Genomic DNA, 12298 nt, shown 5'->3' on the forward strand with positions numbered 1-12298 from the left:
TTAGGAATATGAAAAAACCACCTGATTTTGAAATTCAAAACCTAAGACAAAAACTGAACCAAAGGGCAGACCGGGAGTGCTCAGCTGTTTAGTGCCGCCTTCAGCCCAGGGCATGATCCTGGAGACCCGGCATCAAGTCCGGCATCAAGTCCCACGTCAGGCTCCCTGCATGGAGCCTGCTTCTCCCTCTGCACGTGTCTCTGCCTCTCTCTCTCTCTCTCTCTCTGAATAAATAAAATCTTAAAAAAAAAAAAAAAAACTGAACAAAAGAATACAAGTAATGAAACAAGAGTTGGCTGATCTCAAAAATGATACAAAAAAGAGATCATGTCAAAAATGTAGACTCTAAGACAGGATAGGAGAAATTTTAATGGAAATTTAATAAGAGTTATTGGATAAAAGTGGAAAAGGAGGGACGCCTGGGTAGCTCAGTGGTTGAGCATGTGCCTTTGGCTCAGGTCGTGATAGCGGGGTCCTGGGATCAAATCCCATGTCGGGCTCCCTGCATGGAGCCTGCTTCTCTCTCTGCCTATGTCTCTGCCTCTCTCTCTCTCTCTCATGAATAAATAAAATCTTTTTTAAAAAAGTGTTAAAAGAACAGAAAGAATAAAAAGAGGAAGAAAGCAAAATTTATAAAAGAACAAAAAAATGCATCATAGAGGGAAAACATATATTTGTAACATAATTTATGTGGTAACTATAATATAAAATGACAGAAGCTAACCTAAACATTCAGTCATTTCAATAAATGTGAATGGGCTTAATTCACTATCAAAAGTAGGAAAGGATTTTATATTTGGCTCATAGAACAAATCCCAACTATATACTACATATAAGAAAGGTTAAAACTTAGACAAACTAAAAAATGAAATGGGGATCCCTGGGTGGCGCAGCGGTTTGGCGCCTGCCTTTGGCCCAGGGCGCGATCCTGGAGACCCGGGATCGAGTCCCACGTCGGGCTCCCGGTGCATGGAGCCTGCTTCTCCCTCTGCCTGTGTCTCTGCCTCATTCTCTCTCTCTCTCTGTGACTATCACAAATAAATTAAAAAAAAAAAATTAAAAAAAAAATGAAATGGTGGGCAAATAAATACTAAAAGCAAATGCAATTAAATTTCCAGTTGCAATATAAAATCTGAAACCACAAGAAGGAACTTTTTGTACTGTTATATTAAAACCCATTAATCTATATTATAGGTTGGATGGATGTTTAATTCATGCATAACCTTGTAACATCATGCCTTACTTATTTGGAAAATATTAGCTTATTAATTTATGCACACCTCTCAAATGTTTGAATTGTACATTATTTAAAACACATCTTAAAATATCACCAGTCTTTAATATCACCAACCAATCTTACTAAAAAGTATAGGAAAGCTTTCAAGCATACAGAAGCAGATCAAATGTTCCAAAATTGTAATTTTTTGCTCAAAAGCCAGAATTTTATCATTGATAACAAATATTTTCAATTATTTTCCTTGAAGTAATGGGATCACTTCATTCATCTGTGAAAAAATACCTGCCAAACATCCACATCTGAAAAAAACTTTGCTGACCCCTCAGTTGTTCGAGTACTCATGAAAAAATGCAGCTAATTCAGCTTGTAATTAAGATAATAGTACACAAATGTTTTTCCTTGAGGATACTTTATACATCTTCCCATTTCGCTACAGGTAATATTGACATGACATTTACTCAAGAATTGAGGTTTAACAACATTAATAATTTTAACTTTCATCAAGAATATTCTTTTTTTCTTTAAGATTTTATTTATTTATTCATGAGAGACACAGAGAGAGAGAGAGAGAGGTAGAGACACAGGCAGAGGGAGAAGCAGGCTCCATGCAGGGAACCCGATGTGGGACTCGATCCTGGGTCTCCAGGATCAGGCCCTGGACTGAAGGCGGCACTACACCGCTGAGCCACCCGGGTTACCCAAGAACATTCTTAAATGAAACTGGCACCAGATACAGATGTTTTCAGAGGTGAATTCTATTTAACTTTCAGAAACCGGACAGTCCCACTAGACAAACTCCTCTAGCGGAAATGCCCCCACTGTTTCCCAATTAAGTATGATGCTCACTTTCTTACTAAAGTATAATATATTTTATCATGTAAAGAAAACATTCATCTACACAGAACTCTACTTCTGAAACTAATAATACACTATATGTTAATTAATTGAATTTAAATTTTAAAAAACCATTCATCTATGTATCTATAATCTATATGTAAAATCTATGACCTGTAAATAGAAAATCTTAAAGCTTCCACAAAAATAGTTAGAATAAATGAATTCAAAGAATAGAAGGATATAAAGTCAACACACAAGAATCAGTTGCATTTCTATATAATAATAATAATAATAATAATAATAATAATAATAAACAATCTGAAAAGGAAGTTAAGAAAATAATTCATTACTATACCTCGAAAAGAATAAAATTCTTGGGAGTCAACTTAACCAAGATGGTGAAAGACTTGTACAATAAAAACTACAAAGCATTTCTGAAAGAACATAAAGACATAAATAAATAGACATCTTATGTTCATGAATTGGAAAGACTTAATATAGTTAAGTCATCAATAGTGCCCAAAGTGATCTACAGCTTCAATGCATTCACTATCGAAGTCACAATGACCTTCTTTACAGAAACAAAAATCCATCTGAAAATTCACATGGAATTTCAATAGGCCCCAAAGAGCCAAATAATTTTAAAAAAGAACAAAGTTGAGGCTTATACTTCTAAACTTCAAAACTAATTACAAACCTACAATAATTAAATGGTATGGTACTGGCATAAAGACAACATATAAGACCAATAAAACAGAGCTCAGAAATAAACCTTTCCATACATAGTCAATAATTTTTCACAAGGATGCCAAAACCATTCAATGGGGAAATGACAGTCCTTTCAAAAATGGGGCTGGCAGGGCAGCCCCGGTGGCACAGCAGTTTAGCGCCGCCTGCAGCCCGGGGTGTGATCCTGGAGACCCGGGATCGAGTTCCACATCGGGCTTCCTGCATGGAGCCTGCTTCTTCCTCTGCCTGTGTCTCTGCCTCTCTCTCTCTCTCTCTCTCTCTCTCTGAATAAATAAATAAATAAATCTTTAAAAAAGAAAAAAGGGGGCTGGCAAAACTGGATATCCAAATGCAAAAGAATGATGTTGGAATCTTTCCCAAACACCTCATACAAAAATTAACTCAAAATGCATCAGAAACTTAAATTAAGAGTTAGAACTATATAACTATTAGAAGAAAAGACAGGATACAAGTTTCACAACACTGGGTTCTGCAATGGTTTCTTAAATATGAGACCTAAGGCACAGGCAGCACAAGGAAAAAAAAAAAAGACAATCTGGACTTCATGAAAATTTTAAAATCTTGTGCATCAAAGGACACTGTCAACAGAATGAAAAGGCAACCTATAGAATGGGAGAAAATACTTGCAAGTCCTATATAAGTGAATAAAATCCAGAATATACAGAGAACACCCTAAAACAACAAAACGCTATTCAAAATAGTGCAAAGGACTTGAATAGCCTTTGAATTTCTCCAAAGATGATACACAAATGGCTAATAAGCACTTGAAAGGATGTGCAACAACACTAATCATTAGGAAAACGCAAATTACAACTATGATGAAATGGCTACCACCTCATACCCATTAGGATGGCTACTATCAAATAAAAAAAGAAAAAGAAAGTAACAAGTTTGGTGAGAATGTGGAGAAATTGGAATTCTGCGCATTCCTGGTGGAAATGCAAAATGGTACAGCTACTATGGAAACAATATGGTGGTTCCTTAAAAAATTAAGAACAGAATTATCACATGGCCGAACAATTTCACATCTGCATATATACCCAAAAATGAAAGGAGCTTTCAAAAAGATACATGTACATCATGTTCATACTAGCATTATTCACAGTAGTTAAAACATGGAAGCAACCCAAGTAACCATCAACAGATGAATGAGTAAGCAAAATGTGGTAGCTACATATAATGGAGAATTACTCAGCCTGAAAAAGGATGGAAATTCTGATACATGCCACGTAAATGAACCTTGAGGATATTATGTTAAGTGAAATAAGCCAGTCACAAAAAAACAAGTACTCCAGGATTCCACTTACACGAAGTACCTGGAATTATCCAAATCATAGAGACATAAAGGAGAATGGTGGTTGCCAAGGCTTGGGGGAGGGAAGAAATGGGTAGTTACTGTATAATGGGTTCACAGTTTCAGTTTTGCAAGATGAAAAAGTTCTGAAGATTGGATGCAAAACAATGTGAATATATTTAACTGAACTGAACTGTATGCTTAAAATGGGTACATTATATATAATGTATACTTCAATATAATTGATATTTTTAAAATCTTGTACTAATAAGGCCTAGTCAACAATAAAAATAAAAATAAATAAATAAGAACTGCAAAAAGAATAAAAATCATTATATGCAGATATGTCTACAGAAAAATCCAGAAACATTTACTCATTAATTTAACAGAGAAATTAGCAAAGTTGCTAATTCAATTCAGAAAAATCAACTTTGAAAATAGGAGTAAGAATAACATCCAAAATTATTAAGTATTTGAGGAAAAAAAAAATCTAACAAAAATGTGTAGGCCCACTGGGGCAAATGATAACTTTATCAAAAAAACATTTGAAGACTATAGACAACATATTCATGGACTGAAAAACTCACTTTCAAAAAGCTCTCAATTGTTTCCAAACTGATGTACACAGCTAAAGAAATACTATCAAAAAAACCCCAAAATGGGGATCCCTGGGTGGCTCAGCGGTTTGGCACCTGCCTTCGGCTCAGGGCGTGATCCTGGAGTCCCAGGATCGAGTCCCACGTTAGGCTCCCTGCATGGAGCCTGCTTCTCCCTCTGCCTGTGTCTCTGCCTCTCTCATGAATAAATAAATAAAATCTTTAAAAACAAAACAAAACAAGAAAAACCCCAAAGCATTTGTTTTTGTTTTGCTTTGCTTGGGGGGAGAGGGGTTCGGGAAACTGACTCTAAAATCTACACAGGAGCAAACTAAACACAGAGTAAGCAAAAGGAAGGAAATTTTAAAAATTGATTAGATATCAATAAAAAAATAGAGAACAGGGGATCCCTGGGTGGCGCAGCGGTTTAGCGCCTGCCTTTGGCCCAGGGCGCGATCCTGGAGACCAGGGATCGAGTCCCACGTCAGGCTCCCGGTGCATGGAGCCTGCTTCTCCCTCTGCCTGTGTCTCTGCCTCTCTCTCTCTCTCTCTCTGTGACTATCATAAATAAATAAAAATTAAAAAAAATAGAGATCAATGAAATCAAGTTGGTTCTTTGAAAGATCAACAAAACAGACATTTAGTTACACTGATCAAGAAAAAAAAAGTAGACTTAAAAGTACCAAAATGAGGAATAAAAGGGGGACACATCACTATGATATAGAACTCAAAATTCTTGACACAGAAATCTCTTCTTGATACAGAAATGTTTTTGATATAGAACTCAAAAGGATTATAAAACAATATTATGGATAAATTTATGCCACCAAAGTAGACAACTTAGATGAAATAGCAAAATTAACAGGAAAATACAAATTACCAAAACTGATTCAAGGAAAAAAAAAAAAAAAAACCCTGAATAAACCCATTAAAAGGAAAGAAACTGAATCAATATGTAAAATCTTCTGTTAAAGAAAAGCTCAGACTCAGGTGTCTTCACTGGTAAATTCTACCACATATTTAAAGAAGAAATAATACCAATCCTTCAAAACCTCTTCCAGAAAATAAAGGAAGAAGGAACATCTCTCAATTCACTTGAAGAAGCCAGTACCCTGACAGCAAAGCTAGAAAAAGACATCATAAGAGAAGAAAGCTATATAGGAATAGAATAAAAATCCTTAATAAAATATTAGCAAACCAAATCCAAAAATATTCAAAACAGGTTATTCGCCATAACCAAGTGGGATTTATCTCAAGAATGCAAGACTGGTTTAACATCTGAATATGTCACAATAATGTACTATATCATGTTAATAGGATAAAGGGGGAAAATGATATGAGCATCTTAGTAAATAAGGAAAACACATTTGACAAAATCCAACACCCATCCACAATAAAAGCTCTCAATAAAATAGAAGGGAACTTCCTCAAACCAATGAAGAGTATCTCTGAAAAACCTACAACTAAAATCATACACAATGGTGAAGGGCTGAATGGTTTTTGCCTAATATCAGGAAATGTCAATGATGTGTACTGTTTCTTCTATGTAACATTGCACAAGAGGTTTTGGCCAGTGAAATCACTCAATCAAAAGAAAGAAAGGCATCCAGTTTAGAAAGGAAGAAGTAAAACTGTCTTTATTCTCAGAGAATATATAGAAATTCCTAAGGAACATACATACACACCTACAGAGCTAATAAATGAGTACAGCAAAGTCTCAGGAAACAAGATCAAAACGCAAAAATCAGTTCTATTTCTCTATACCTGAATATATGATCCAAAAATGAAGTTTAAAAAACATTCCATTCAGGGCACCCGGTGGCCCAGTCAGCTAAGCGGCTGCCTTTGGCTCAGGTCATGATCCCAGGGTCCTGGGATCGAGCCCCACATCTGGCTCCCTGCTCAGCAGGGAGCCTGCTACTCCCTCTCCCCGCCTCCAGCTCCTGCTCTTTCTCACTCTCTCTCTCAAATAAATAAATAAATAAAATATTTTAAAAAATTTTTTAATTAAAAAATAAAAACTATTCCATTCATCAAGAGCATCAAAGAGGAAAAAATATGTGTAAATAAACTTAACACAAGAAGTGTAAACAACATACTTGTACACTGAAAACTATAAAACTGAGAGAAACTAAAATAAATTGAGATACATTCCATATTCACAGAACATAGAACATGGCAATTCTCCACATATCAACGCAAATCTCTGTCAAAATCCCAGCACAGGGCAGCCCGGATGGCTCAGTGGTTTAGCGCTGCCTTCAGCCTAGGGTGTGATCCTGGGGTCCCGGGATCGAGTTCCCTGTTGGGCTGCCTGCATGGAGCCTGCTTCTCCCTCTGCCTGTGTCTCTGCCTCTTTCTCTGTGTATGTCTCTCATGAATAAATAAATAAAATCTTTAAAAAAAAAAATCCCAGCACAGGTTTTTTGCAGAAATTTTCCTAAAATTTATATGGAAAAGCAAAAGATACCAAATAGCCAAAACAATGTTTAAAAAGGTGAATAAAATTGGGGGCAGCTTATATTTCCTTATTTTAATTTTTTTTTTTTTTTTTTTTTTTTTTTATTTATGATAGTCACAGAGAGAGAGAGAGGCAGAGACACAGGCAGAGGGAGAAGCAGGCCCCATGCACCGGGAGCCCGACATGGGATTCGATCCCGGGTCTCCAGGATCATGCCCTGGGCCAAAGGCAGGTGCCAAACCGCTGCGCCACCCAGGGATCCCTATTTCCTTATTTTAAAACTTGATATATGGGACACCTGGGTGGCTCAGTGGTTAAGCATCTGCCTTTGGCTCTGGGTGTGATCCCGGGGTCCTGGGACTGAGTCCCACATCAGGCTCCCTGCATGGAGCTGCTTCTCCCTCTGCCTGTGTCTCTGCCTCTCTCTTTCTGTGTCTCTCGTGAATAAATAAATAAAATCTTTAAAAATAAATAAATAAAAGTAAAAAAAAAAACAACTTGGTATAAAGCCACAGTAATCACAAGACAGTGTGACAACATATACGGATAAACACATGGAACAAGCAACATATAGAGCATAACATATAAAATACAAGGATAAACATATAAAGCAGCAGAACACAACTGAAAGTCTAGAAATTCTTACATTTATAGACAACTGATTTCTGACAAAGGTGTCTAGATCATGAGATCAAGCCCTGCATTGGGCTGTACACTGGGTATGGAGACTGCTTGAGATGCTCTCTTCCCTCTCCCCCTACCCCTTTCCCCTGCTTGCTCACTCATGCTCTTTCTCCACCTCATCAAAAAAAGAAATGTAATGTTGAGTGAAAATAGCAAGTCACCAATAAATACACAGAATATTTATAAAATCCAAACACGGGATCCCTGGGTGGCGCAGCGGTTTAGCGCCTGCCTTTGGCCCAGGGCGCGATCCTGGAGACCTGGGATCAAATCCCACATTGGGCTCCCGGTGCATGGAGCCTGCTTCTCCCTCTGCCTATGTCTCTGCCTCTCTCTCTCTCTCTCTGTGTGACTATCATAAATAAATAAAAAATTTAAAAAAATAAATAAAATCCAAACACAAGCAAAACTAGACTAGTTAGTACATCAAATACAAAAGATAGTGACAAACCAAGAGAGAGAAGCAGGTCCAAGAAGGTGGACATATATATCTATGTATATGTATCAAAAATTTTGTAATTTTTTAGTGAGAGAAGAGAAAGAAAAAGATTTCTATTTTAGAAAATGGAAAAGTCCTATGCTTCCAAGCCAATTTCTAGAGATGCTTCAGAGAGAAAAAAAGAAACATGCTAAATGCTAATTTTACCTTTTTTATGCCTTTTATTTTCATGATGATTTCTTTTCAGTATCCAAAACCTAATATGAAAAAAAATCAATCATTTTTATGCATCAATGTTTAATTCAGCTACATCATAATGCTCTTGTAATTGTCTAGTGATTCCAATACTATTTATTCTAGTAATCGTCTAATATTTACTGTAAGGCCTGAAAGATAACTTTTACATCTATCTTTTTTCCATATATATTTCATACTAGTAACAAAATATTTGGTATGATTTTAGTTCCAGGGTAAGCCTTCATTTTTATAACCTAAAAATATCCAAAAATAAGCATCTTTGACTTTCTAATATTTACATACACTCAAGAGAACCTTCTGCAACACGACGGTATGGCTTGGTTCTAAGATAATCTTTTATTTTCACTTATATTGCAATTTAATTTTGAAGACACTAATTCCAACTACCATACAGAAAATGAGAGTATGTAAATGACTATTATTTTTTAATTTATCTTTCCTTATTGACTAAAAGCATATTTGAAGAAAACTCGTGAAATAACTACTTATGTTTTGATGTAACTCAAAATATTTACCACCCAATGATTCTTAGCATTCCTTCTAAGAGTATAACAGGAGTACAAGTTTTCCTACTTACTTTGTTTTCCTTTGGTTAGCAAAGCTACTAAAGTTGAAATATATTGAAGGTTTTGAGAACATGCCAGTTTATACTTATATAAGTAATAAGTACAAAACAGTAATGACAACATACAACATATACATATACTTATATAAGTAATAAGTATAAACTGGCATGTTCTCACCAACAATAGTATGAATTTTCCTTTAACAAAAAAATACACACACGTGAATAATAATTTTCTAAATGGAAATAAATTCTAAGATTGTCAGTCCTAATATGTCCCATATAGTAACCTTAAAGAACAGTGTGTTTCCAAATTCTCACCCTTAGTTCAAACATATTCTTTAAAAAAGAAAAACAAAAGTTAAAATTATACTTACTTTAGCCAACAATTCCTGTGTTTCAGGAGTCAGTGGAGAATGTGAAAACTTACAATATTCACCCTGATAACATTTTGTTCCTGTATGGTAAAACTTGCAAGGATATTCATGTAATCCCAGTGTTAAGGAGGAGAACAACTTTAATCCAACTAAAATAATTTGTTATTAATTTCCTGATTTTATTTTCACTATATAAAGGCCTTTCCTAGTAGTAGAAACACTAAATCTCTCTTAAAATATGAGACAATACATTCTTAATTGAATTACATGAAACATCTAATTTTAGGATAATTATATAAATCAAGCTTAATAGCTATCATAGGATACTTTTTCTTCATATCTATTTTTATAATAAACTATAGGTATGTTTCATTGATATAAGAAAAGAATGTGTACTTCAAATACTTTAAGAAATGAGATTATTTTTAAACCACTCTTTTGGGGTGGGGGAATTAAAGTCAATAACAATCATAGATATTATAAATCTATATCCTTCAGATATTAGGCTTGTTTAAAATAGGATCAATTTAAACAACTTCAATATTGTTTTCTAGGAAAAAACTCTCAAGTTAGAATTTGAGATTCCTTCTATTGAATGACTGAAGGAAAACAACTTTTGTAATACCCAAAGGTGCTATTATCCTAAAATGTTTATGTTCCACGTTTTTACAACATATCTGCACCATTTGTACTAAAGAGTTAGGGTTATTTACCAAATTAAGGGACAGTTAACCTCTATCCAGTACAGAATATAGAGAAAACAAGTACTCCCAAACTATGCAATTCCTTTTTAAAAAAACAAAACAAAACAAAAAAAAAAACAAAGTAGCTTATATGAGGGCACCTGGCTGGCTCAATTGGCATAGCATGCAACTCCTGATCTCTGGGTTGTAAAATTCAAGTCCCACGTTGGGTATAGAGATTACTTAAAAATAAAATCATTAAAAAAAAAAAAAGAAACAACAAAGCAGCTTATATGAATATAAACACAGTTAATGTCACAGCAGAAATTCTGACAGTCTTTCTGGGGGTTGAATAGGTCTTATGAACTTGCTGCTGTACTAACTAGGTGAAGGATCTTCATTTGAGAGAATTACTAAAGAATCTATCTTTTCTTTCTTGGGGAAAAAATATCTATACAATTTAACCACTTTGATACTGGGTTGGGCTTGGATAACATGATTTTACCATAGCTAAAACACAAGTTTCATTCAAAATTATACATATTTAAAATGCTCATGTAAATATTCAGAAAAAGTAGTTATTATAACTTGTGATAAAGGATATTATGCAAATACAGACAGTTTTCACCTCTGGTACAATATCCTTGTACATAAAATTTACACATTTCCTTTTTCTTCTCTATCTCTGCATCATGGTCAAATTTACACTGGTCTCCCTGGGCCAAAAGAAGGAACAACAAAAAGCCATTATTTCTCACAATTAAGTCATTCAATTCCTTTTTCTTTTTTTTTTTTTTAAGATTTTATTTATTTATTCAAAAGAGACACATAGAGAGAGAGGCAGAGACACAGGCAGAGAAAGAAGCAGGCTCCATGCAGGGAGCCCAATGTGGGACTCGATCCTGGGACTCCAGGACCATGCCCTGAGCCGAGGGCAGACGCTCAACTGCTGAGCTACCCAGGCGTCCCAAGTCATTCAATTCCTACTGAGCTTAAGATAAGCAAATGATCCCAGAAAGTCTTAGAAGCATTAAATTAAAGTATAAAACTTTTTTTTAAACTACAGTCTAATTTTTTTTAAAGGGATTTTATTTATTCATGAGAGACACAGAGAGAGAGAGAGGCAGAGACAGAGACAGAGGGAGAAGTAGGCTCTATGCAGGGAGCCCAATGTGGGACTCGATCCCAGGACTCTAGGATCACGCCCTGGGCTGAAGGCAGGTGCTTAACTGCTGAGCCATCCAGGCATCCCCAACAGTCTAATTCTTAAAGAACTATCTTATAACTACACCATACCTAACTGCTTAAAATCCTGTTAAGTCCTAAACATTTTTAACACAAAATATTTTTTAAAAAACTCTTCTTAAACATAAAAAGGATGCCTCGGTGGCTCAGCGGTTGAGCACCTGCCCCTGGCTCAGGGCGTGATCCGCGGTCTCAGGATTGAGTCCCACATCGGGCTCCCTCCCTGGAGCCTGCTTCTCCCTCTGCCTGTGTCTCTGCCTTTCTCTCTCTGTGTCTTTCATGAATAAATAAATACAATCTTTAAAAAAAAAAGTAAACATAAAAGAATATTTCAATAAAGTTTTCTAGTTTAATCTTTCCCAAAAGGAAACAATTATAAAAATATATAGGTATGCTTTTAGACTATCTAAGGGAAACAAAAGTTAGCTTTAATACATTTTTGCTATACCTTACATTTTATTATACTTTTGCTTACGTAGGTTTTTATACCTTAATACATTTCCGCTCAAGAAAATATTTACAAATTTGTTTCCCCTTGCGTTCCACCGTATGTTGGTTGATGAATCCCTGACTCATTCTCACATGCTGCTGCTTCTCTTTAGGTTTATCATCCTTTGAAAACAAAAACAAAGAACTAATTGTGAGAAATAGAAATTTAAACATTTTATTCCATTGCACAAAATTATTTTAACTACCTTTGTAACTTTTTAATTGGCCTTCATTTGTAAGATTTGAACTTTTGCACATCAACTGAAAAATAAATATTCTGCCAATTACAATAGCATTCCAGCAATGAATATTTGTGTTTGTGCAATTTGAATATTTTATTATACTTTGCCCTTATTTTTAAAGATTGGATAAAAAAATCTTTT

General features: G+C 35.2%; 1 protein-coding gene across 13 annotated transcripts in view; it reads right to left on the reverse strand.

Annotated features, from left to right (window-relative positions):
* The window catches only part of ZC3H8 (zinc finger CCCH-type containing 8), a 36348-nt gene that overhangs the window by 4780 nt on the left and 19270 nt on the right, over positions 1 to 12298 (reverse strand). For 10 of the 13 annotated variants that reach the window (XR_005372423.1, XR_005372422.1, XR_005372421.1 and 7 more), the window contains exons 5-8: positions 11916 to 12038; positions 10786 to 10897; positions 9499 to 9608; positions 8506 to 8555 (exon numbers count right to left, since the gene is read on the reverse strand). Coding sequence is in view for 5 of the 13 variants with exons in the window: in XM_038561468.1 (XP_038417396.1) it covers positions 8526 to 8555; positions 9499 to 9608; positions 10786 to 10897; positions 11916 to 12038 (375 nt within the window). In the remaining 8 variants the exon portion in view is untranslated. Of the gene's footprint in view, positions 1 to 974; positions 1029 to 2429; positions 2509 to 5243; positions 5273 to 8505; positions 8556 to 9498; positions 9609 to 10785; positions 10898 to 11915; positions 12039 to 12298 lie in introns of those variants that run through there. The other 3 variants (XR_005372419.1, XM_038561469.1, XM_038561470.1) reach the window with 3 other exon arrangements.

The sequence above is a fragment of the Canis lupus genome, chromosome 17 (assembly GCF_011100685.1).
Source record: "Canis lupus familiaris isolate Mischka breed German Shepherd chromosome 17, alternate assembly UU_Cfam_GSD_1.0, whole genome shotgun sequence".
Classification (NCBI taxonomy): Eukaryota; Metazoa; Chordata; class Mammalia; order Carnivora; family Canidae; genus Canis; species Canis lupus.